This window comes from Neovison vison, chromosome 11, assembly GCF_020171115.1.
Source record: "Neovison vison isolate M4711 chromosome 11, ASM_NN_V1, whole genome shotgun sequence".
Taxonomy (NCBI): domain Eukaryota; kingdom Metazoa; phylum Chordata; class Mammalia; order Carnivora; family Mustelidae; genus Neogale; species Neogale vison.
The window spans coordinates 176808895-176834429 of NC_058101.1; the positions used below are offsets into that span (position 1 = coordinate 176808895).

At 36.6% G+C, this 25535-nt stretch overlaps 1 protein-coding gene across 1 annotated transcript in view; it reads right to left on the reverse strand.

Moving 5' to 3' along the window:
• The window catches only part of ADAM32 (ADAM metallopeptidase domain 32), a 173610-nt gene that overhangs the window by 65512 nt on the left and 82563 nt on the right, over positions 1-25535 (reverse strand). Inside the window, exons 10-12 of the mRNA XM_044226004.1 lie at positions 24349-24430; positions 16434-16570; positions 3435-3612 (exon numbers count right to left, since the gene is read on the reverse strand). Of these exons, the coding sequence (XP_044081939.1) occupies positions 3435-3612; positions 16434-16570; positions 24349-24430 (397 nt within the window). The remainder of the gene's footprint in view (positions 1-3434; positions 3613-16433; positions 16571-24348; positions 24431-25535) is intronic.

Sequence of the window (25535 nt, forward strand, 5' to 3'; positions counted from 1 at the left end):
ATACATGTCTGACAAAGAACTAGTATCCAGCCTATAGAAAAAAAACTCTTACAAATCAATAATAAAAAAACAAACAATTTAATGGTTATTTAAGGACATAAGAACATGTTCAACATCATTATACTCTAAGAAAACACAAACCAAAACCATTGTAATGGTTAAAATTTAAAGGGCTGCAACATCACATTTTGGTGATGATGTGGAGGAAATTAAGTTTCATATGTTGTTGATAAGATTGTGAAATAATATAACAATTTGGAAAATAGTTTGCCAGTTTCTCATGAACATATACTTATATGATGCAGCAATTCTACTTTTAGGAATTTGGAATAATGGCCCACTACTGTTAACAACTCAAATATTCATTAGCAGGTAAATGAAAAAACAGATTGTGTTATATTTAAACAACAAAGTATTACACAAAATAAAAAGGAAGAAACTATTGTGACATAAAGCGATGTTGAATGAATCTCAAAACACAGTACTGAAAGGAAGAAGCCAGGGCCATCTGGCTGGTTCAGTCAGAAGAGTATGGGACTCTTCATCTCAGGGTCATAAATTTGAGCCCCCCACTGGGTATAGAGATGACTAAAATAAATAGATAAACTGAAAGAAGAAAGGATATGTGAAGCATCATTCTATTCACATGACTTTCTAGATCAGGCATACTGACAATCAGATGTTTCCTGAACAGGTATCACAATCTCAGATTTCAAGATATAGTAAAAAGCTACAGTAATCTAAGCAGTATGGTACTGACACAAAACCAGACACTCAAATCAATGAAACAGAATACAGAGTTCAGAACTAAAGTCACACTTATATGGGCCATTGATCTACAACAAAAGGGGCAAGAATATGCAATATGGAAAAGACTGTCTCTTCAACATATGATGTTAGGAAAATTGGAGAGCTACATGCAGAAGAATAAAATGACAACTTTCTTACACCATACACAAAAATAATCTTGAAGTAGATTAAGAAACTACATGTGAGGGACGCCTGGGTGGGGCAGTTGGTTAAACGACTGCCTCCGGCTCAGGGCGTGATCCTGGAGTCCCGGGATCGAGTCCCACATCAGGCTCCCAGCTCCATGGGGAGTCTGCTTCGTTCTCTGACCTTCTCCTCGCTCGTGCTCTCTCTCACTGTCTCTCTCTCTCAAATAAATAAAATAAAATCTTAAAAAAAAAAAAAAAAAGAAACTACATGTGAGACCAACCTGAAACTGTAAAACTACTAGAAGAAGACACAGCTGGTAATTTCTTTGACATAAGCATATAAACATTTTTCCAGATATGTCTCCTCTGACAAGGGAAACAAAAGCAAAATTAAACTACTGGGACTGCACAGAAATAAAAAGCTTCTGCTTAGCTAAGGAAACCATCAGTGAAACAACAGGGCAGCCTACTGAATGGGATAAGATATTTGCAAAATTATATATCCAATAAAGCAGTTAATATCCAAAATATATAAAGAACTGTTATAGCTCAACACCAAAAAAAAAAATTCAATTAAAAAATGGACAGAGGACCTAAATAGACACTTCTCCAAAAAAAACATACAGATGGCCAACAGACACATGAAAAAATACTGAACATCACTCATGATCAGGGAAATGCAAATCAAAACCATAATGAGATATCATGTTACACCTGTCAGATGGTTAAAATTAAAAACACAAGATAATGAGTTGGTGAAAATGTGGGGAAAAATAACAAGCATTGTTTGACAATGCAAATTGTTGAAGCCATTGTAGAAAACAGTACAGAGATTCCTCAAAAAAATTAAAAATAGAAACATCAAACAAACCCATAATTCCACTTCAGGTACTTACTAATTCAAAAAGATATGTACACCACTATGTTTATACTTGAATTGTTTATAATAGCCAAGATATGGAAGCAACTCAAGTGTCCTATGATTGAAGAATGGACAAAGAAGATGTGGGAGATATATCTGTATCTATATCTATAAATATAATGGAAGATAGACAGATAGATACAATGACATATTACTCATCCATAAAGAAAAAAATAAAATACTGTCATTTGTGACAACATAGATGGATCTAGAGGATACAATGCTAAATGAAATAAGTCAGTCACAGAAAGATCAATACCATGATTTCACTCAAATGTGGAATTTAAGAAATCAACAACAACAATAAAAAGACCAAAAAATAGAGAAAAACAGTAGTTGCTAGAGGGGAATGGGCAGGGGAATAGTGAAAACAGATAAAGAGGATTAAGAGTGCACTTACTGGCTTGAAGTGGCGGGGGTTGGGGGGTGGGAGGTTGGGGTACCAGGTGGTGGGTATTATAGAGGGCGCAGCTTGCATGGAGCACTGGGTGTGGTGAAAAAATAATGAATACTGTTTTTCTGAAAATAAATAAATTGGAAAAAAAAAAGAGTGCACTTAACTATGAAGAGCACCAAGAAAAGCAAAGAATTGTTGAATCATTATACTGTGCACCAGTTTCAGGTATACTAGTTTCAGGTATACCATAACACTGTGTGTTAATTATATTTTTTAAAAAATTAAGAGAAAAAGAAATTAAGAAAGAGAGAGAGAGAGAGAGAGAGGAAGGGAGGAAGGAAAACAGAATTAAGAGGGAGGACTTGATCTACCGAATGGCAAAACCTGGGTGGCTCAGGTCATGATCCCAGGGTCCTGGGATCAAGCACCGTATCAGGCTCTCTGGTCAGCAGGGACCCTGTTTCCTCCTCTCTCTCTCTGCCTGCCTTTCTGCCTATTTATGATCTCTGTCAAATAAATAAATAAAATCTTTAAAAAAATAAAATAAAATAGCGTGGTATGGATACAAGCATATTCAGACTCATATATGTATCACACCCTAATATCACTTCCATCTGTCTTGTAATCATGGAAATGTATAATAGCTGCAGTATGGCTGCAAATACTGAATTATCTTAAAGTACTACAACCTGGACCTTTTGCATCCACTATATTTTCAGAGCTTCCTTACCAAGTGTATAATTAAAATCACCCTATGTTCAGACTGTAATATTAATAGCCTTACCTTACCATATTACTGATCCCATTGTGGAATAATACCCTAAAGGATACTTGGTAGAGGGCTGACATGTTAATCTTCAACAAAACATTTATAACATATCCAGAGGTTAAGCACAGGTTTGGAAAGATCTTAGATATTTAGTTTAGAACACAAAAGTTCATTTTAGCTGCCTATTTTTCCCATCAGCAATAATTTTTAGGAGTACATTTTCTACTTGTTCAAAATCCTTCAACCTACGTTTATATAGTATATTCTGGATGTATTTCAAACTTAATTTCACTTACTGTCAATATTCTGCATAGTACTCAGTCATATTTGAGACACGTAACATTTATGACAAAGATATGAGCTTAAACAATTAATTTATTAATTAACTTTCTTATTTATCAGACTTACTTCCTCAGTACCACAGTCACAATCTTCACCTATCTCCACTCTGCCGTTGCCGCAGAGTGCTACCGCACTTTTTCGCATTCGTGGCTTGTTCTGAAGACATCTGGCACCCATATTTGAAATGAAATTTTCAAAGGCACTCAAACTGCAACTGCTAAACGTCTTCACACCACTTGATCTCCTAGAGGTGAATCCATATAATGTCACTGGCAGTACATTTCCAAAAAAACAACTCTATATAATATAAATTACTTTCAAAATGTTAAATTGAATAGGTAATGATAAATGTTTATAACAAGTGCTTAGAGGTCAAAATTATTCCTGGGTAGATCATGTGATTTTATTTACTGGGATACATATCCTTATTCAAATAAAATTAAGTACAATTTATAGTAAAAAATAAACAAGCCAATTAGAAAATGGTCACCGACTTGAATAGATCATTATTCAAAAAATACATATAAATGCCCAAGAGGAAAATGAAAAGGTGCTCAATATCACTAGTCATCAGGGAATTTCGAATCAAAACCAAGATAAGTTATCACCACACACCTGTTAAAATGGCTATTATCATTTAAAAAGATCAGATTTGAAAAAAATAAAATTAAATTAAAAGATCAGATTTGGCAAGGATATGGAGAAATTGGAATTCTTGGTACACTGTTGGTGGGAATGTAAATTGGGGCAGTCACTGTGGAAAACAGTAGAGAAGTTCTTCACAACATTAAAATAGAACTACCATATGATCCCACAATCCCACTTCTGGGTATACATATAAACTAACCGAAACCAGGATCTCAGTGAGATATCTGCACTCCGACGTTCATTGCAGCATTATTCACAATAGCAAAGATAAGGAAGCAATCTAAATTTCCACTGACAAATCAATGGATTAAAAAAATGTATATACATGCATATATATGTATATACACCCATATGCAACAACATGGATGAACCATGAGGACATTATGCTAAGTGAAGTAAGCCAGTAACAGAAGAAAAACACTGTATGATCTCACATATATATATTTCAAGTAGTTAAACTCATGGATGCAGAGTTTGTCCCATGTATAATGGTGGTAGTCAGGGGTTAAGAGAAGGTGGAAATGGGGAGTTATTCAATGGGTATAAAGTTTCAGTTATTTGATATGAGTACATTTTAGAAACCTGCTGTATAACAAGTACCTATAATTAACAATACTATATTGCACATTTTAAGAGAATTCCTGTTAAGCATTCCTACCACAATAAAAAAATAAAAATAGATTATTTTATATACATTATTATATTAATTTTGAGTTTCTGGACATGATTGTATATAAATTCTTGTATGTAAAGAAAAATACTTATACATGAATATGATATCTCTTGCCTAGGAATGAAGAAAACCCTGTATCCATTTATGTCAATTCCTGGATATATATCAACAATTCTTCAAACTTCTCTTCTACTCCCTCAGTCCTTCCCCTATTATAAAATTAAGAATCAAACTCTTTGAAAGTTTGAATCTTTTCTGTTTTAATTTTTTTTTTCATTTTATTCACAGGTTTATAGCACATATATGATAGATGATTCATTAAGTAGTAAGTTGTTTGAGGCAGGGAACTTTATCATCCTTATTATTGGTATTACTTATCACAAGTACAGTACTTAGCAAACACAGAATCAATTGTCTATTGATTTTTTTATAATAACAAAAAACTTCTATTAAATAGATTATACTGTGCTTGGTTCTAAGCTTTCTCACGAATCTCAGAGAAATTTTATACTAATCAAAATTTTATGTCATTATGTCCACATACCACTAATAAAGATAGCTTCAGAGAGCATTTCCATGAGTCACTTTTAATATGTAGTAAAATTCTATCAGATAAGGAGAAAACTGACATTTATTGAGCACCTATTATTAGCTAGATATTTTAAATACTTGAATATTTAATACACACTACATATCAGGGAGACTGGTTTACATATCAGGGAGACTGGTTTTGTGACCAACATTCTATAGAAATTGAACTAAAGTTAGAAAAGCTAAAAACCTCACAAAACTCAGTTTGTAAATCAGCAAGATCAGCATTCACACACAGCTGTTTAAGATTTCAAATTCAGTACTTTTTTTACCCTCAAATTCATCTTTGAACATTACATAATAAAATATTTACTATTAAATATGAATGTTTTTATTATAAATCATAAATTTTGATAATAGTATCACTAAAATTGAAAAGTGAGGGAATTTTTAATTGAAAATTATATAATATTTTCACCCTGGAAACTACTTTAGGTCTATTATATATAATCTTAAGTTATTCACCTTTTTGCTCCCCAAAACAGCAGTTCTTAAGAATATGTGTTCCCAAAGATTACTTGTAATCAACTATACAGAATTTTTTTATTAGTTTTGTTGAGATTTTACATTTTGAATTCTAATGCTATGTTAGTTTTGTTTCCAAATTATTTATAAAAGCTTACTGAAACTATGTATAACTAGCCTAAGTTCTAGGTTCAGAGACAAAGAAATTGAGTGATAGAAAAAAGTAATGGTACTTTCCCTTTGGAAATGGAAAATGCTTTCTACCATTTTTTTGAGGTAAAGGCTAGCACTGGACAGCATTTTGAAAAAAGAAAAATTTATCTTCCCCACTACCCCATTTTTCCTTTCAAGGCCTTTCTCTCTTCTACATTTTTTCCCCTAAATTCCTGTTCTCATTGCTCATGTTTTCCCTACTCCTCAAATAAGAGGTAACAGGACAGCGATAAATAATTTAGATGTAACTTTATTACTTACATCCTCACAAGTAATGGATAAAATACAATGTAGCTATCATGATCTCATTTTTAGATGAGGAAACTAAGAGTTAGAAAATATAACAAACAAGTGAAAGATTCTAAAGCCCATGTTCCCCTCAATGTATTCCATTCTGAAAAATGGTATCTCCTCTTCTTCAATCAAACTTCCATATTTTAATGAAATTGGTCTTATCAAGGAATGAAAAGAAAGCAATATTCATAAAATAATTCAATCTCATTGAATAACTGATAACTCCATGTTCCTTCTAAATATTTTTGCCTTGTAAAATGATGGAACCAGACAGGAGAGCAAACCTTGCCAGGAGTTTTCTCTAGGTTTCTAGATTCATAGCTCTTGCCATTTTCCATGCTCCTTTCTTCTTTTCACCTTTGAATTCATTTGCGTGTGCAGACTATCCTAAATGTGAGAGTTTAAGATACAAGCAACCCACATTTAAAAAGCATATGTAAATTAAAACACCCAAATAATATGCCAATAGGATCACTGAATTATAAGAATTAAGTCTGTTCAAATGCATGCTAATATTCTCTTGCTTTGTGATTCAACTTAATTCTAACATATTTACTGTCTTGTATATGAAGTCATTGTGGAGTACAGAAAATAACAAAGCTTTGGGTTAGATAAACTTGTTAACTAGTATCAACACTGTGACTTAAGAGGTTTTAAACAAAGTAATTTAACTAAGTCTCAGTTTTCTCTTCTACAAAACAGGGATAGTAATACCCATCCACCTCATAGGGTTGTTGTGAAGATTAAATACTATTAAACAAGTAAAGTGCCTAACTGAACTTCCTGGCTTTTATTAAGTGCCCAATGAATCATTGGTGATATTATTGAAATCAACTGAAGTCTGGCCGTTAATTAACTGTATATCCAATGTAAAGTCATTTAGGCTTACTACTAATACTAAGCAGGGGCTTAAATAATGAATAATGTTTTTCTGAAAATAAATAAATTGGGGGAAAAAAAGACACATTAAATGGAAATAATACTTTCTTACGTACATGCCTCCTTTGAAAATTACTTAAAATAATGTATGAGATGTATTGTGGAAATACAAAATTTTGTAAAAGTAAGGTAATACATATACACAGGAGTTTTATAAGAAATTGAAGAACAGGCTGCTCCTGCGTGGCTCAGTAGGTTAAAGCCTCTGCCTTCAGCTCAGGTCATGATCCCAGGGTCCTGGGATCAAGCTCCACATCAGGATCTTTGCTCAGCAAGGAGCCTACTTCCCCTGCCCCTCTCTCTCTGCCTGCCTCTCTGCCTACTTGTGATCTCTGTCAAATAAATAAATAAAATCTTTTAAAAAAATATGTGTATACACATATATTATTTTTATATAAAGCTAATTTAGATCTAATTTGTAGTATAATACATATGTGTACATAATCAAGTATGTTAAAGTTGGAGCAGTTATGAAAGAACATGTTTTCAAAAATTAATGCCTCACTTTCACTTCTGACTTCTCATTGTTCTTCAGCTATGAATCGGTCATACTTAGCACAGAGTCCCTTTGATGTGGGAAACAAAGGCAAAGAACTGTAACTTAAAACTTCCTTACAGCTTGCAGCCCACTGATGGATACCTGAAATATGCAGAGCATGACCTTCCTCAAGGAGCTCATGGCAGCCTTAGTACCTTAATGTTTGAAAGTAACCTTATAGGGGCACCTGGGTGGCTCAGTGGGTTAAGCCGCTGCCTTTGGCTCAGGTTATGATCTCAGAGTCCTGGGATCGAGCCCCACATGGAGCCCCACGTCGGGCTCTCTGCTCAGCAGGGAGCCTGCTTCCTCCTCTCTGTCTGCCTGCTTGTGATCTCTGTCTGTCAAATAAATAAATAAAATCTTTTAAAAAATAATAATAAATAAAAGTAACCATAAAGAGACACCTGGGCGGCTCAGTATGTTAAGCCACTGTCTTCGGCTCAGGTCACTATCCCAGGGTCCTGGGATCGAGTCCTGCATCAGGCTTGTTGCTCAGCAGGGAGCCTGCTTCTCTCTCCTACTCTGCCTGCTTGTGCCCTTGTTCTCCCTGTCTCTCTAACAAATAAAGTCTTTTTAAAAAATAAATTTTTTTTTAAAAAGTAACTTTATGTTCGCATCAGCTGGCCCCTCAATGTCCTGAAAGCCTTGTTTCCAGATTCCTTGGAGATCTGTGCCATCCCTAGCCCCCACTATTTAAAAAGTACACAGTCAATCCTTACAATCCCAGTATAGCCCTTTCTGCCCACCAGTCCTGCCCCATGAGTAAGGAAGGGGTGAAAGTCTAGGCAGGAGAGAGAGGAGGCCCCTGATTCCCTGACTGGGCGCTGGAACTATTCCTGGCAGGTGCAGACAGCTGAGAGAGCTGAGCAAAATGTAAGGGAACAAACCAAGAATCTCATGACCACAAGCTTCCCAGTCAGTTCTCAATAAAAGATTGCCCCTAAAAGCCCTCAGTAGCAACCCATTTGGGACTCTTCTCACCCTAGAGAGATTTTTCTTTCCTTTCTGCTCTCGCCTTCACTCAATAAACTTTCACTGCACTTCACCCTTTTGTGTCTGCAAAATTCATTCTTTTACTCTGTGAGACAAGAACTCTGCAATCCTGCAACACTTTCTCACAAATAAAAAATGTAGAACACTATATAAACCTGGGGCAGGAGTTAAGATGGCAGAAGAGTAGGGAGACTTCCTAAGCTTGCCTCATTCCTCAAACACAGCTGGATAATTATCAAATTCTGAACACCCAGAAATCAATCTGAAGTCTGAGAGAACAAAACTACAAGTCTACAAGTAGAAAAGCAAGCACCTTTGGAAGACAGGAGGTGCAGAGAGTTGATACGGGAGAGACATAAGTTGGGTACTTCACAAGGGAGGTAGTCCTGCTTAGGGACACTACTACAAAGCATTACAAGAAGCAGAGAACAAAATCTGAAATATTAGACATCCCCCACTGCCAAGATTGTCCCCAGCTTAAAGGTGCTCAGGTGGCAAAGAGGGGCAGAAGCCCAGGAGTAGCCAAGGTGGTCTGAGGATTCCCTGGGTTGCAAGGAGAACAGGTGACATGTATATGCTGCACCGTTTTCAGGCATGGGAATGGGGACTCCGGCTGAGGGCAGCCAGCCTAGGTGCTGGCTCTCTGCTCTGCATTGCCATGAACTCTGAACTGCTGCAAGTTATGGGGCTGCTTTCTTGGCAGAGGCTGACAACAGAAAACGTGAAGTGAGACCTTCCCCCACAGAATCAGTGCAGGTCCACACCAGGGGAGTCCCTATAATTTGGAGTTTTGAAACCCAGTCATACTCCAGAAATAAAACAGTTCAGACACAGGTAAGGTGAAGGCAGGGATCTGAAGGCAGCTGGGAACACAATTGATTATTCTTCTGGAGGGCTTCCTGGGGAGTTGGAGGCATAAACCCTCAGCACTAGTTCTAGAGGACGGGGTTTGCGGGGGCGAGGCTCTGCCATTTTCATCCTGCCCATCAACGCTGAAAGACTTCGGGGAGCAAAACAGAGCCACCTAGTGGAGGCCAGAGCCCTGCACCACCACCCCCACCCCTAGCCCCCTAGAGACACATCTCCACTAGGGCAAGTCCACCTGAGAAACAGGGCAACAAGTCCCTCCCCAGAAGACCAGCACAAACAAACATCTTGCACACACCAAGTCTACTGATCTTAGAGTGTTACAAAGCTTCAGCTCTAAGGGAAACAGGATCTAGCTTCCTTTTTACTTTTATTTTGTATTATTAGTTTTTCATTTTTCATTTTTAATTCCTTTTTAATTGCTTTTTAATTTTTATTTATATTTTATATTTTTTGTTTGTTTGCTTGTTTGTTTATTTATTTACTTTAAGATGGAACTTCTTTTAACAAGCAGACCAAAACACACCCAGGATCTACTTTTGTTGTTGTTGTTGTTTTTCTACTTTTCTTTTCTGGACAAAATGAAAAGATGGAGAAATTCACCTCGAAAGAAACAACAGGAAGAAGCACGCATGGTCAGATATATGAATCCAAATATAAGTAAGATGTTTGAACTAGAAACTGGCAAGATATACTCTGTGCTGAATGGGAAAAATATGCAACCATGAATACTTTATCCAGCAAGGCTGTCATCCAAATAGAAGGAGAGATGGAGTTTCTCAGAAAAACAAAAACTAAAGGAGTTCGTGACCACTAAACCAGCCCTGCAAGCAATATTAAGGGGGACCCTGGAGTAGGGAAAAAAAGACCAAAGCAACAAAGACAAAAAAGGACCAGAGAACATCACCAGAAACATCAACTCTATAGGTAACACAATGGCACAAAATTCAAATCTTTCAGTAATCACTCTGAATGCAAATGGAATAAATGTCCAGTCAAAAAACATAGGGTATCAGAATGTATTTAAAAAAAAAAAAAAGCAAGATCCATCTATATGCTACCTGTAAGAGACACATTTTAGACTTAAAGACACCAGCAGATTAAAAATGGGAGCTGGAGAATCATATGTCATGCTAATGGACATCAAAAGAAAGCCAGGAAAAGGTTAAGATGGTGGAGAAATAGGGGGACCCTGACTTTCCTTGTCCCTTGAACAGAGCTGTATTGATGTCAGATCACTTGGAACACCCAGGAAATCCATCTGAGGATTCGAAGAAGGATCTCAACAGCTGGAGGGAGATAGCATGGCAGCTGCAAGGTGTGTGGAAGTGAACTGTGGGAGAGAAAAAGTGCTCTGCTGAGGAGGGGAGGGAATTCTTTCCACAGGAAGAGAAAGGGAGAAGAGTTAAGAGAGTGCGGCCTTGGGTTCACACAAGAAGACTTCTAGACACCAGAGGCCAAGGAGCCAGGGAACTAGTGTGGCAGGTTTTTCTGCAAACAGTGTGGAGCGCAATCTCTCAGGTTTTGGAAATGCAACACTTTTGCCAGACTGAAACTGTGGCGTGTGCTTCTGGGGAGGAAGAGGACGGTGGCCAGAGAGCACACAAAGTGGTGTAGGAATCTCCAAGATGCACTGAGAGAAATTGTTTTCCTTCCTGGAATACACCTGGAAAAGGGTATACTGCCACACTAGTGGCAATCTTATATCAGACAAACTAGATTTTAAGCCAAAGATTGTACTAAAGAGATGAAGAAGGACACTATATCATAATAAAAGGGTATATCCAACAAGAAAATCTAACAACTGTAAATATATATGCCCCCGGCATGGGAGCAGCCAGCTATATAAATCAATTAATAACAAATTTAAAGTCATTGATAATAATATGATATGACTGGGGGAATTTAACACCCCACTCACAGCAATGGACAGATCAGTAATTGGAAATAAGAGCTTTAAATGACTCACTGAACCAGATGGACTTAACAGATATATTCAGAGCATTTCATCCTAAAGCAGCAGAATACACATTCTTTTTGAGTGTACATGGAACATTATCCAGAACAGATCACATACTGGATCACAAATCAGCCCTCAACAAGTACAAAAAGACTGAGTTCATACTATGCATATTTTCAGACCACAGTGCTATGAAACTCGAAGTCAACCACAAGAAAAAATGTAGAAGGACCACAAATACATGGGAGTTAAAGAACATTCAATCAAAGAATGAATGGGTCAACCAGGAAGTTAAAGAAGTACTTAACAAATACATGGAAGCAAATGAAAATTAAAACATGACAGTCTAATAATCTCACGAAACAAACTGTGGGTTGCTGGGGGGAGGGGGTTGGGAGAAGGGGGGGTAGGGTTATGGACATTGGGGAGGGTATGTGCTTTTGGGTAAATTGGAAGGGGAGGTGAACCATGAGAGACTATGGACTCTGAAAAACAATCTGAGGGGTTTGAAGTGGCGGGGGGTGGGAGGTTGGGGTACCAGGCGGTGGGTATTATAGAGGGCACGGCTTGCATGGAGCACTGGGTGTAGTGAAAAAAAATCAATACTGTTTTTCTGAAAATAAATAAATTGGAAAAAAAATGACAGTCTAAAACCTTTGGGATGCACCAATACTGGTCCAGAGGGAAGTATAGTAATAAAGGCCTTTTTCAAGAAGCAAGAGAAGTCAAATACACAACGTAAATTTACACCTACAAGAGCTAAAAAAGAAATGGAAAATAAAGCCTAAATCCAGGAGGAGAGGGAAAACAATAAAGATTAGAGCAGAAATCAATGATATAGAAAGCAGAAAAACAGTAGAATAGTAGGTCAATGAAACCAAGAGCTGGTTCTTTGATTAGCAAGACTGCTAAACCCCTAGCCAGACTTATCAAACAGAAAAGAGAAAGGACCCAAATTTTAAAAATCATGAATGAAAGAGTAAATATCCCAGCCAACACTGCAGAAATAAAAACAATCATAAGAGAATATTTTTTTAAAAAATTATATACCAACAAACTGGGCAACCTGGGAGCAATGGACAAATTCATAGAAACTTACAAACTACCAAAACTGAACCAGGAAGAAATAAAAAATTTGAACAGATCCAAAACCAGCCAAGAAATTGAATCAGTAATCAAAAATCTACCAACAAACAAAGTCCTACCCAGATAGTTTCCCAGGAGAATTCTACTAGACATGTAAAGAGTTAATACCCACTCTTCTGAAACTGTTCCAAAAAACTGAAATGGAAGGAAATCTTCCAAACTCATTCTACATTACCTTGATTCCAAAACTAGACAAAGGCCCACTTAAAAGGAGAATTAATAATTTCCAATAACCCTGATGAATACAGAAGCATAAGTTCTCAATAAAATACTAGCAAAGCAAATTCAACATTACATTAAAGGATTATTCACCATAACCAAATGAGATTTTTTTTCCTTGGCTGCAGGGGTGGTTTAACACCCACAAATCAATCAGTGTGATACACCACATTAATAAAAGAAAGGTTAAGAACCATATGATGCTCTCATTCTGCATCTAAGATGCAGAAAGGGCATTTGAAAAAAATACAAAATCCTTTCATGATAAAAACCCTCAACAAAGTAGGGATAGATGGAACATATCTCAACATCATAAACACAATATAAGAAAAACCAACAGTTAATTTTTTCCTCAATGGGGAAAAACTGAGAGGCCTTCCCCTACAGTCAGGAGCAAGACAAGGATGTTTACTCTCACCATTATTATTTAACATAGTACTGAAATTCTTAGCCTCAGCAATCATACAACAAAAAGAAAAAAAGCCATCCAAATTGGCAAGGAAGAAGTCAAACTTTCACTCCTCACAGATGACATAGTGCTCTATGTAGAAAACACAAAGGATGCCACGAAAATATTACCAGAACCTATCCATGAATTCAGCAAAGTTGCAAGACATAAAATCAATGTGCAGAAATCTGTTGCATTTCTATACATCAATAATGAAGGAGCAGAAAGAGAAATCAAGGGATCAATCCCATTTGCTGTTACACTGAAAACAGTAAGACAACTAGGAATAAATCTAACTAAAGAAGGAAAAGATCTAGGGGTACCTGAGTGGCTCAGTTGGTTAAGCATCCAACTCTTAATAATAGATCAAGTCATGATCTTATAGGCTGTTAGACCCAGCCCTGTGTCGGGCTCTGTGCTTATGGGGTGGGGGGGGGGGGGTGTGTGCTTGAAGATTCTCTCCCTCTACATCTCCCACCACATGTGTGTTCTCTCCCTCTCTCTCTCAAATAAATAAATAAATAAATAACTCTTCTTTAAAAAAAGAAGAAGAAGCAAAAGATCCCTACTCTCAAAACTATAGAAACACTTATGAAAGAAATTGAGGAGGACACAAAGAAATGGAAAAACATTCAATGCTCATGGATTAGAAGAATAAACATTGTTAAATTGTCTATACCACCCAAAGCAATATACACATTTAATGCAATCGCTATCAAAATACCACCAGCATTTTTCACAGAAATAGAACAAACAATCTTGAAATTTGTATGGAACTACAAAAGACCCCAAATAGCCAAAGCAGTTCTGAAAAAGAAAACAAAACTGGAGGCATCACGATTCCAGATTTCAAGCTATATTACAAAGCTGTAGTCATCAGCACAGTATGGTACTGGCATAAGAATAGACACGCAGATGAATGGAACACCATAGACAACCCAGAAGTGGACCCAAAACTATTTGGTCAACTAATCCTCAACAAAGCAAGAAAGAATATCCAATAGAAAAAAGACAGTCTCTTCAACAAATGACGTTGGGAAAACTGGACAACAACACGCAAGAGAATGAAACTGTACTACTTTCTTACATCATACCCCAAAATAAATTCAAAATGGGTTAAAGACCTTAATGTGAGAATGGAAACCATGAAAATCCTAGAGGAAGGCAGAAATGTCTTTGACTTGGGCCATAGCAACTTCTTTTTTTTTTTTAAACCAAACACATCAGTAAGATTTATTAGGTCCCATGCAGCTAGTTTCCCATTAAGTACCTTTTTTTTTTTTTCCCCAATTTATTTATTTTCAGAAAAACAGTATTCATTATTTTTTCACCACACCCAGTGCTCCATGCAAGCTGTGCCCTCTATAATACCCACCACCTGGTACCCCAACCTCCCACCCCCCCCCGCCACTTCAAACCCCTCAGATTGCCATAGCAACTTCTTAATAGACATTCACCACAGGCAAGGGAAACAAAACAAAAAATGAACTATCAGGACTTCAAGTAAAAAGCCTCTGCACAGCAAAGCAAACAATCAACAAAACTAAAAGGTAACATATGGAATGAGAGAAGATATTTGCAAATGACATATCTGATAAAGGGTTAGTATTCAAAATGTATAAAGACTTTACTTATCAAAGTCAATACCTAAAAAATAAATAACCCAGTTAAGAAATGGGCAGAAGACATGAACTGACACTGTTCCAAAAAAGACATCCATATGGCTAACAGATGAAAAAATGCTCAACACCACTCATCATTATCAAAATAAAAATTAAAATCATTATGATATACCATCTCAAACCTGTCAGAATGGCTAAAACCACAGGTGTTGGCCAGGATGCAGAGAAAGGGGAACCCTCTTACCCTTCTGGTGGGAATGCAAACTGGTACAGCCACTCTGGAGAACAGTATGGACCTTTGTCCAAATGTTAAAAATAGAGCTACCCTATGTCCCAGCAATTGCATTTCTAGGTATTTATCAAAAATAGTGATTCAAAAAGATACATGTACCTCGAAATTTATAGCAGCATTATCAACAATAGCCAAACTATGGAGAAAGCCCAAATGTCCATAAACTGTTGAATGGATAAAGGAAATGAATGTGTATATATACAATGAAATATTACTCATCCAACAAAAAGAATGTAATCTTGCCATTTGCAATCACTTGGATGGAGCTGGAGTGTATTATGCTAAGTAAAATAAAAGACAGTCAGAGAAAAGCAAATACCCTATGACCTCACATATATGTTGAATTTAACAAAGAAAACAGATGAACATATGGGAATAGGGAAAAGAAAAAAAAGAGAGAGGGAAACAAGCTGTAAGAAACTCTTAACAATAGAGAACAAACTGAGGGTTGATGGAGTGAGATGAGTGGAGGATGGGTTAGATGGGAGATTGGTATTAAGGAGAACAATTGTGAATGACAAGCACTGAGTGCTGCACCTAAGTGATGAATCACTCCAAAAACCAGTATGCAGTATATGTTAACCACCTAAAAAAAATTTTTTAATGCAACAAAAACAAATCAAAATAAAAATAAAATTTAAAAAAAAATCATTTGTAATGAAGTTCAACAAAGTTCTGACATTTCCTGCAATAAACACTTTTGTTGTCTTAAAAAAAAGTCTATTTTGTCTGATAGAGCTGTTGCTACTCCAGACTATTTCAGCTTCCATTTGCATATAATCCCTCTCTCCAAACCTTCACTTTCAGTTTGTGTGTGTGTTTTTTCTTTTATAGGCGGCATACAGATGGGTCATGTTCTTTTATTCATCCTGCCACTCCATTCTGATATGTTTTTAACAATCTTCACTATGAGATTTCACAAAATACAGTCTCATTCCCTTGCTAATGTATTTTTGCAATTAGGTTTGTTATCTTTGACTGTTCTTAATGGTATATCTCTTTCCAACACTCTTACACTTAAAATTTCAGGTTTATATTTTGTAGTACTTGGTCCATTTACAGCTAATTGGTGCTATAAGTAAACACTAAATTTTTCACTTCAAATATTTAAAACAAGATAAACATAACCAATAAATCTTACTTTAAAAAAAACTTACATAGCTTCTGGATTCATTATGCAAATTGCTCCTGAACAGTGACATTTCTTTGTGTCATCATATGACATTCCCAGACTTAGTCCAAGCATCTGCGCAACAATAATGGAAAATGCCTCCAAAGTTATCTCCTTGGGGTACTACATTAACAAAAACAAAATTTCAAATGAAAGACAAATCATTCAAAGGTGATAAAAAGTGATAATTTTCTAATTTTGAACTTATTTATTATTTTATCAAATACTTAAGGATAGAAAATACAGCTCTTTGGACAGGTGAAAAGCTAAGTTCTTCTTATGAAATTTTATTGAGAAATAAGCAAATTGAGTCTATGCCAAGCTTGATCATGATTTAACAACAAAATACCTAATATAATTCCTAACTACCTATCACAACAATATAAAAGAGCTGTTTTTCATTATATCTTTTGGCTACATGGACCATGATCTTCAATTTATCTAATTTCTTAAAATAGCTCTTATATACATTTAGAATAGTCCACATGATATTCTGCTTCCCAGCACATGAAATGGCCACAAAACCAGATTACTCAGTTCAAGTGTGCTATCAGTTTCCTAATGGGATTCTCCATGACTCCATAACTCATATCAGGAGAAACAACAGAAAGATTCTCAAGGTAGCTTTCTTGTATAATAGCACTCACATATTTAACAAGTGCAGAGATAACTTCCATGCCAAGGAGAAATGTGATACTGGTAATTCATGATGAGCAATAACATCATGATTTCTCCAGTTATGACCAAATCTGGCATTGAATAAAGTACAGGTGAGGACAGGTTGTGAGGAAAATCAGGGCACTTCACTGCTCTAATGACAAGCTCTAGTAAAAATTTACGGTTCAACTGGATTGTTAATAGTACTAGAGGATACATATTATGAGAAATATAAAGGGAAAGCTGTGAACGAGCAACTGAGAATGCAAATGGGCAGTTGTAAGCCTCTGAAGCAGCACTGGAGTAATTCCCCATCTCCTATAGTAGTTGGATGGACATGGCTGAGGACCACAAAGCAAAAGGACTGCAGGGCTATAGCACTAACTTAATTCTCAAAACTACCAGATTTGGTAGGGAAGGTGTTAAAATCTGAAAACTTGGTAAAGGAACAACTAGAGTGACATGGACAAATATACTTAGATTTTCTTTTCCAGCATAGAAAGCCTCCCTCCAAACAATATGAGAATGAGAGAGCCCTATCAAAAATAAGTTTTGATAATAATACTTAGGTCATTTGTTTCACCAACCCTCATGGCCTCCTGGTCTGATTAAGAATTAAATCACAACAGAAGTGATATTAGCAAGATGGCATCATAGGTCATTCCCAATTTCACTGCCCCCTTGCAACAAGAACAACTAACACTACTCTTGGACAGAAACTACTCTGAAGATTCTAGAACATGGAGGTCAGACTGAAGCACTCCCTGAACTACAGAAAACAAACAGACCACATTAGAAGGGTAAGAAGAGTAGCTACACACTGACTGTTCTGCCCTTCCCCAAGACTGGTATAATGCCATACTAGGAGGTCTTCTCATTTCTCACTTGGAGGTGAGATTTCTCACCTCCAAGTGAGAAATGAGAGCCCAGGGTAGACATCCAGCTCCCCCACAATTTTAGATGGCTTCGTAGGAGTCCCCAGTCTGATTTTCCCTGACAAGGAGCACAGAGGATGCTATATGAATTGAACATGGGAAATCTGTGACAGAGAAGAATGGAAGAACCTAAAATAATGAACACTCAGATCTTGGCAGACCAAGTTCTCACCCACAGCGCCCAAAAAATAGTCCCAACCAGCAGTTTTGCCTATCTGTAGAGCTAAGACGTAATGCAGTCTGACCAGGGAACCCACTGAACAGTAGGTCTTCCTGATTCGGGTCATCAAAGAGCCTTGCCGTTGAAGCCTGGTCTGTCCCCCAACCCCTCGCAGGTAGGGAGCTGAATCATAACCCTCCCAATGTTGAGTGCACTTTCTGATGCCACCTGACCAGAAATCAGGTCATAATACCTAGAAGCTGCATAGCTCAGCAAAATTCAAGTGGAGTGTACAGTAGGAATAGCTATTGTCCACAGAGCAAAACCAGTGGTACCTTTCAGCCAGGAACTTGGAGTACATGTCAGCCTACGACCACAGATAGCCTTCCTGAGCTTAAAGTCAGTTCTTCCCAGACAGGGAAAATGATTCATACCCCTTCCATGGCTGCATGTAGCTCCTGGCCCTGCCCGACCATAAGCTTAACTGCAAGTATCTAAGAGGCTGCTTAGAAAAGTCTCTCCTGCTCTGTCCAAGAATGGGATTTAATTTTCAGTCTTATTGACTGCTGAATGTAGCTCCTGGCCCTGACTGAACAGAAAACCTAGCTGGTACCTCAGATAGCTCTGTAGCTCAGCATCTCTTGAACAGAGAGAATGACAGGCAGCAGTGAATAGCCACAAGGCAAAGCCAATGGCGCCATTTGACTGTGGAACTTAGGGTACAGGTCAGTTTGAGTCAAGACCAACAAGCCGTCTAATTCTCATTCTCTACTTTTGCAGAGAAACTAATCTGCAGTCCTGCCCATTGCTAAATACTAACTTCAGCCAGCCTAGACCAGAGAACCTAACCGGTGTACATGGGAAACTGCATAGCCCCATAGTGACACATGAATGGAAAGCTCATGGCTTTCCCCATCTTCAGAACAAAACCACTGTCCTATCTAGCCAAGAATTCAGTGTACGATATTGCCTGTTTTGTGTCGCCAAACAATGGGCCATACAGGATTTGGGGTACATTCTGCTATCCTGCCATGTCAGGGAAGCTAAATCATAGTCCATCTCCTGCTGAGTAAGTACCTGTCCTACCCATCTAGGAAGGCTGATGAATGAACCCAGGCAAGTGCTGAGCATCTCCCACACCCTTACTTGGGAAGGGAACCAAGCCAGCCATCCTATCCAACAGTTACCAGCTAGCAGCAATTCCATCCCCAACCCCAGAGCTCAGGCAGTAGACTCACCCAAAAATAGACCCTGAGAGCAAGCTTCACCTTCCCCAGGGCATTACCAGTGGTCATGTCTCGAAACCCAAACTGCGCTGACTGATAATGAACTATCTCTGCAAAAGCAAATCGGTAAAGTCTGGAAGAGGAGACCACTTACTCAAATGCAGATATACCAACGGAGGCTCCTAGATGGCAACCTAGGAAGACCCTGAACTCATCTTTTCCAAAGACATACCCAATCTATGCCTACCTATAGAGCAATTCCTCCTGAAAAAGAACTAAGGCACATTAAACAACTTCTGGACAACACAGGATAGAGGAAACACATAGAGAAATGAAGGAGATACGGAGACACAAAAATGACAGGAACACCACCCCTGATTCTATAGGCTAGAGTGTGGGAGGATAGCACTGAGGGACTGTGAGCAGATCCATTTTTAAAAGCCAGAATTTAAAAGGGAAACCAGAATACAAAGGAACTGACCCTCCACCAAGTGATGAGGAATCAGAGAGGCTGACTCAACTATTTACATTATCCTGTTGACTTGATAGCACAGATGGGAGCAAAATTCAGGGACTTTTAGCCAGCCCACCCCCTTACCCAACCCAGGGCCCCTAGCCAACACCAGCCCTGGACACTCTGGAATACAGGGAGGACAAACGTGCCACAGAGCCACTATAACAACTAGAATATAAAGAAACCAGCCCTAGAATTTTATCAAGTGTCCAGGGAGCCATGGAACACTCTCAAGGGCCAGAGGGGCAGGTGAGTACCATTGCTTACACTCCTCCTCCACCTTGATAGCACAGACAAAAGCAGAGTCAGGGCACCCTAGCAAGCCCAGTGCCTGGGATTCTGGCCCACACAAGACCCATTGCTGCCCCCAGAAAAGCCTCACAGTGGGGGCCCACTGTGGCATACATAGGGAAATCCTTAGACAGTGCTGGCAATAGTGCCAACCATCTCACCAAGATGACATATGTACAAAGTATCCTGAGTTATTTCAGGCCAACATCCACTCTACAGAGAGCCCCAGAACCCACTGGCAAGTGCCTACTTCAGTTTCAGCCATCGCACCAGTGCAGTCCCAGTATGAAGTGTCCCAGGACTTCCAGTCCACACCCATTACAGATACAGCAAGGCAACCAAAGCTATCGGGCACACACAGTCCACATAAGGGGTGGTCCTATAAAATATCATTTCTTCAAGTCTAAGAGAAGCAGCTGTTCTACTTAATTCATAGAAACAAACACAAAAAGACAAACAAAATGAGGCAGCAGAGGAATCTGTTCAAAACTAAAGAAGAAGACAAAAGTCTCAGAAAAAGAGCTAAACAAAACAGAAATAAGCAACCTACCTGATAAAGAGATAAAAGTGGGGTCAAAAACATCCTCACTGGAGGGATGCCTGGGTGGTTCAGTCAGTTAAGCATCTGTCTTCAGCTCACGTCATGAACCCAGGGTCCTGGGATTGAGCCCCATGTTGGGCTCCCTGTTCAGTGGGGAGCCTGCTTCTCCCTTTCCCTCTCCCCCCAGTTCCTTCTCTCTCTCTATCTTAAATAAGTAAGTAAATAAATAAATAAATAAATAAATAAAAACATGCTCACTGGACTGGAAAGAAGAATGGATGAACTCATGGGAATGTCAACAAAGAGACAGAAAATACTTTTTAAAAAATCACACTTGAAGAACAGAATAACTAAAATGAAAAATACACTAGAGAGGATAAAAAAAGATTAGAGAAAGCAGAAGATGAATTAATGCTTGGGAAGACAGGGTAATAGAAAGTGCCCAAGTTGAACAGTAAAAAAGTAAAAACAAATTTTTTAAATGAGGATATGCTAAGGGATCTCTGGTATAACATCAAGCATACTAATACTCTCATAATAGAGATCCCCAAAATAAAAGAGAGAGAAGAGAGCAGAAAACTTATTTGGAGAAATACTGGCTGCAAACTTCATTAACCTGGGGAAAGAAACAGACACCCATGTCCAGGAAGCACAGACAGCCACAAAGAAAATAAACCACAGGAAGCACACACTACAATACATAATAATTAAAATGGCAAAGATTAAGATAAAGAGAGAATCTTAAAAGTACCAAGAGCAAAACAAATATTATATACAAGGAAACCTCTTAATAATGCTATCAGCTGGATTTTCAGCAGGAACCTTGCAGGCCAAAATGTAGTAGCATAACATATTTAAAATGCTGAAAGGAGAAAACTACAAACAATAATACTCTCCCTGACAAGGCTATCATTCAGAATTCAAGGACACAAAGAGTTTCTCAGACAAACAGAAGTTAAAAGAATTTATCACCACTACACTGACCTTTAAAAATCTGTCAAAGGGACTTCAATGAAAAAGAAAAGACAGGACACCTGGTAGCTCAGTGGGTTAAGCCTCTGCCTTCGGCTCAAGTCATGATCTCAGAGTCCTGGGATTAAGCCCCGAGTAAGGCTCTCTGCTCAGCGGGGAGCCTGCTTCCTCCTCTCTCTCTGCCTGCCTCTCTGCCTACTTGTGATCTCTGTCAAGTAAATAGATAAAATCTTTTTAAAAAATTAAAAAATAAAAATAAATAAAATATTCTTCCTAGCTTTCCAGAAAAATAAAGGTAAATCTAGACCTGTGGCACTGTTAGACCTAGCCCATTTTGAATTGTACTCAAGTGTAATAAATGTTCCTCAGTCATATCTGGCCCACATCTATCTCATGTCTCCAATACCACAAAAGCAAACAGAAAGGCTACAGGTGAGAGATGGGCAGTCATAGCTGGGAGTTCCCTCTTGTCTTCCTGCTAGGGTAGGAGCAGGCAATGAGTTTCCTGGAGGAGAAACCTCCTGCCTAAAAAGTCCTACACCCAGAACACTGGGCAAAGAATTGGGTCAAAAACAAAAGAAAATTATTTCTTGTAATTAAAGGAGTGTAAAGAATAATTTTGAAAATATTTAACACCTAGTACATTTAGGATATAACCCACAGGATGCCAGAAAAAATAGGCAACATTGAAAGAAAAGTCTGGTCTAGAAACTAATTCTGAACTGGCCCACATTCAGACCTATGAAGACATAAATTTTTCTTTATTTTGAATTCAATATACAATACCCAATTCAAATAGAAAAATAATAATATTTTAAACAATAAACTGGAAACCAAACAAACAAAAAACTCAAGAATTACTCCAAAAAAACAGGAAAGGATTCTAAGAAAAGGAAGATAAGATTTAATTTTCTGTGGCTGTTGGTTTCACTCATAGAAGTTAAAGAAGTAAGGAGCTAATTAAGCATTTCCATTAGACCCTGATGCCTAAAAGGTCCTCCTCTGACCATCAAAGCTTTACTAGCATAACAATATATTTCTTTACCCAAGAGTTAATATTACTTACATATCACAATATTATAAAATACTATTCATTAATTTAAAGTATAAAAGTTTTTATAGAATTATAAGTTTTACTAATCTTGACAATGGATATAAGAAGTGTTCAACTATTCTAATTTATTTTTCATACTAAGTAATCAATGGGCATTGCTTAAGGTAAGTCAATATAATACAAAAAGATATGAACAAAAATATAATTATTAAAATAAGATCATGTGATATTACATAATATGTATATATCATACATGTATAACTATAAAGTACATATGCATATAATGTATAATGATATATAATTATTATATATTTCAATAGTATATATAGTATATTATTTGGTAACATATTTTAATAATATATAATATTCTATACCATATATATGTATGCTATATATTACATACTATACATAAATATATGTACTTTAAAAGTAACATGTAATAATATATTTTAATAATAATGTGAATGTTGTTAAAATAATAAAAATATAAGAATATATACATGACAGAGAGAGTGGGCTAAATATGTTATAGATAATATGACCAACATTGCCTAAAGTTTATAAATCAAAATAGGGGGAAGAGCACATTTACTTTAAATAATAAATTTAGCTACAAGAAGAGTTTAAACAGAAATTATAAAGTCTTCAGTAGGACTCCATGAAGAAGATAAGGAAGAATTACTATCAAATTTTGCTTTTTATACTTATAATTAAAATAATTTTGCCAGGTACATGCACAAATTTTGTAATAAAAATTATGAGTATCAGAAACAAAAATATGGACTGCAAAATCCCATTTCTGCAAAAATATATAGAGAGGGAGCCACAGTAACAGATAAAGACACAATGTAGAAGATACATACTAATCAAAATATTAATAGTGGTCATCACTTCCTGAGTAGAGAGATGCCATAAATTTACATAAATTTCCTTATATGTTTCTATTTAACTTTTAAATGGGGCAGAACATAAATTATTTTGTAATTAAAAAATTTTTTAGTACTTAAATTTGTTTTTTTAAAAAAATGAACAGGATGGGAAAGTTCCTCAACCAATTACTTTACCTTTCAATGATGCATCTAATTATATCAATAATTTATTTCTAATATATATAAAATATTTACAAATATTATAAATTTTTTAAACAGACATAAAAAGTTTCTTTTAAATACTCATTAAATTTCTTTTAAATTCTCCAACTTTATGTTTACAAGCAAAAATCTGGGTTATAAAAATTTTTTACAGATAATTTTTCATGATGTACTATTGTCTATATTAAGGAATGCACATGTGTTTGTGATATTTTTATTCTACTTCCTACTTCCAAAAGAACTGCAACAGATTTATTCTACAAAATACTCTTCCTTCTACACATTTCAAATTTTTTTTTCACATTTCAAATTTTTAACAATAGTAGAAAGTGTAATCTCTAAATGCAAATATAAATGTAAACTGTATAAAATTTTGTTATAATGTTGAATGATTTTTAAATGTATACATTTTTTTAAATGTATACTATTTTTTAAATAGTAAGATTAAATAATTACATACCAAAGCAATTCCAGCAGAATAATGAGTAACACACATCTTTCCAGGAATTGTTGCTCCTACATAATCTGGATGATCTCTATAGCTAAATAAATAAGTATATATTTATAACTAATTTTGACAAACATTTCAAAGATGAGAATTTCTGCTAACAATTTGTCTGGGGCCCATAAAATCCTAGACTGAAGCAAACTGAGGAACAATCTTTCCATACTTATTATTTCAAATTAAGAAGACATTTTTAATTAAATGATATTAAGCATATTATATATACTTTTTAAGATTTTATTTATTTATTTTTCAGAGAGAGAAAGAGACAGAGCACCAGCAAGTGGAGCAGCAGGCAGAGAGAGAAGCAGACTCCCTGCTGAACAAGGGACTCAATCTCAGGACCCTGGGATCATTTTCTACTTCTGTAGAAAACGTACCAGTTTCTCATAAGAATGACTTCATTGCTCTATAACTTAACATTATTAATTCTTCTTTGAGTAAGGGCCCATATAAATTGTCATATAATAATGCACTATTCTCAGAGATTTTTCATAAAAATTATTCCATTTAATTCTCAATTTAAGCCAATGAAATAGGTATTATTATTATCTCCACTGAACAAATCATACAACAGATGAGAACTTAAAAGTAACTATCTCAAGGTAACACAATTAATAAGTGCTAGTGAAGGATATGAATTTAGGCAATCTGAACCCAGAGCCATACTTTCAACCACTAAGATACAGACACTCTAAACGTGTTCTGCCATCTTTAGAACCCCCATCAAAACAAACATTCCAAACTGTATATAAAGAAACTTGTTTCAATTACTCAATTGGAACATCCCCCCAGTTTCAACTGTACTTCGCATCACATTACACTGTCTTCCTAGTGCTCTCTTTATTCTGTCTCTCTGATATTTCTTATGCCTAACCCTTCCAGCACTTGTTTACAAGTATTCAGTCTTACATGCAACTTTGGCTCCCCGCTCCCCCATGTTTTGAGTACTGTTTACACTCATTCTTAATCCAAGATAGTGCTACCAATAGATGTGAAAATGTAAGGACTGGTATTCAGCATCATACTAGAGGTTCTAGCCTGTTAAATAAGGCCAAAAATGTAAAATAAAAGGTATATGGATTGGAAAAGAAGGAATACAGTTTTCTCTGTTTATGGATGACGTGGTTGTCTCTCTAGGA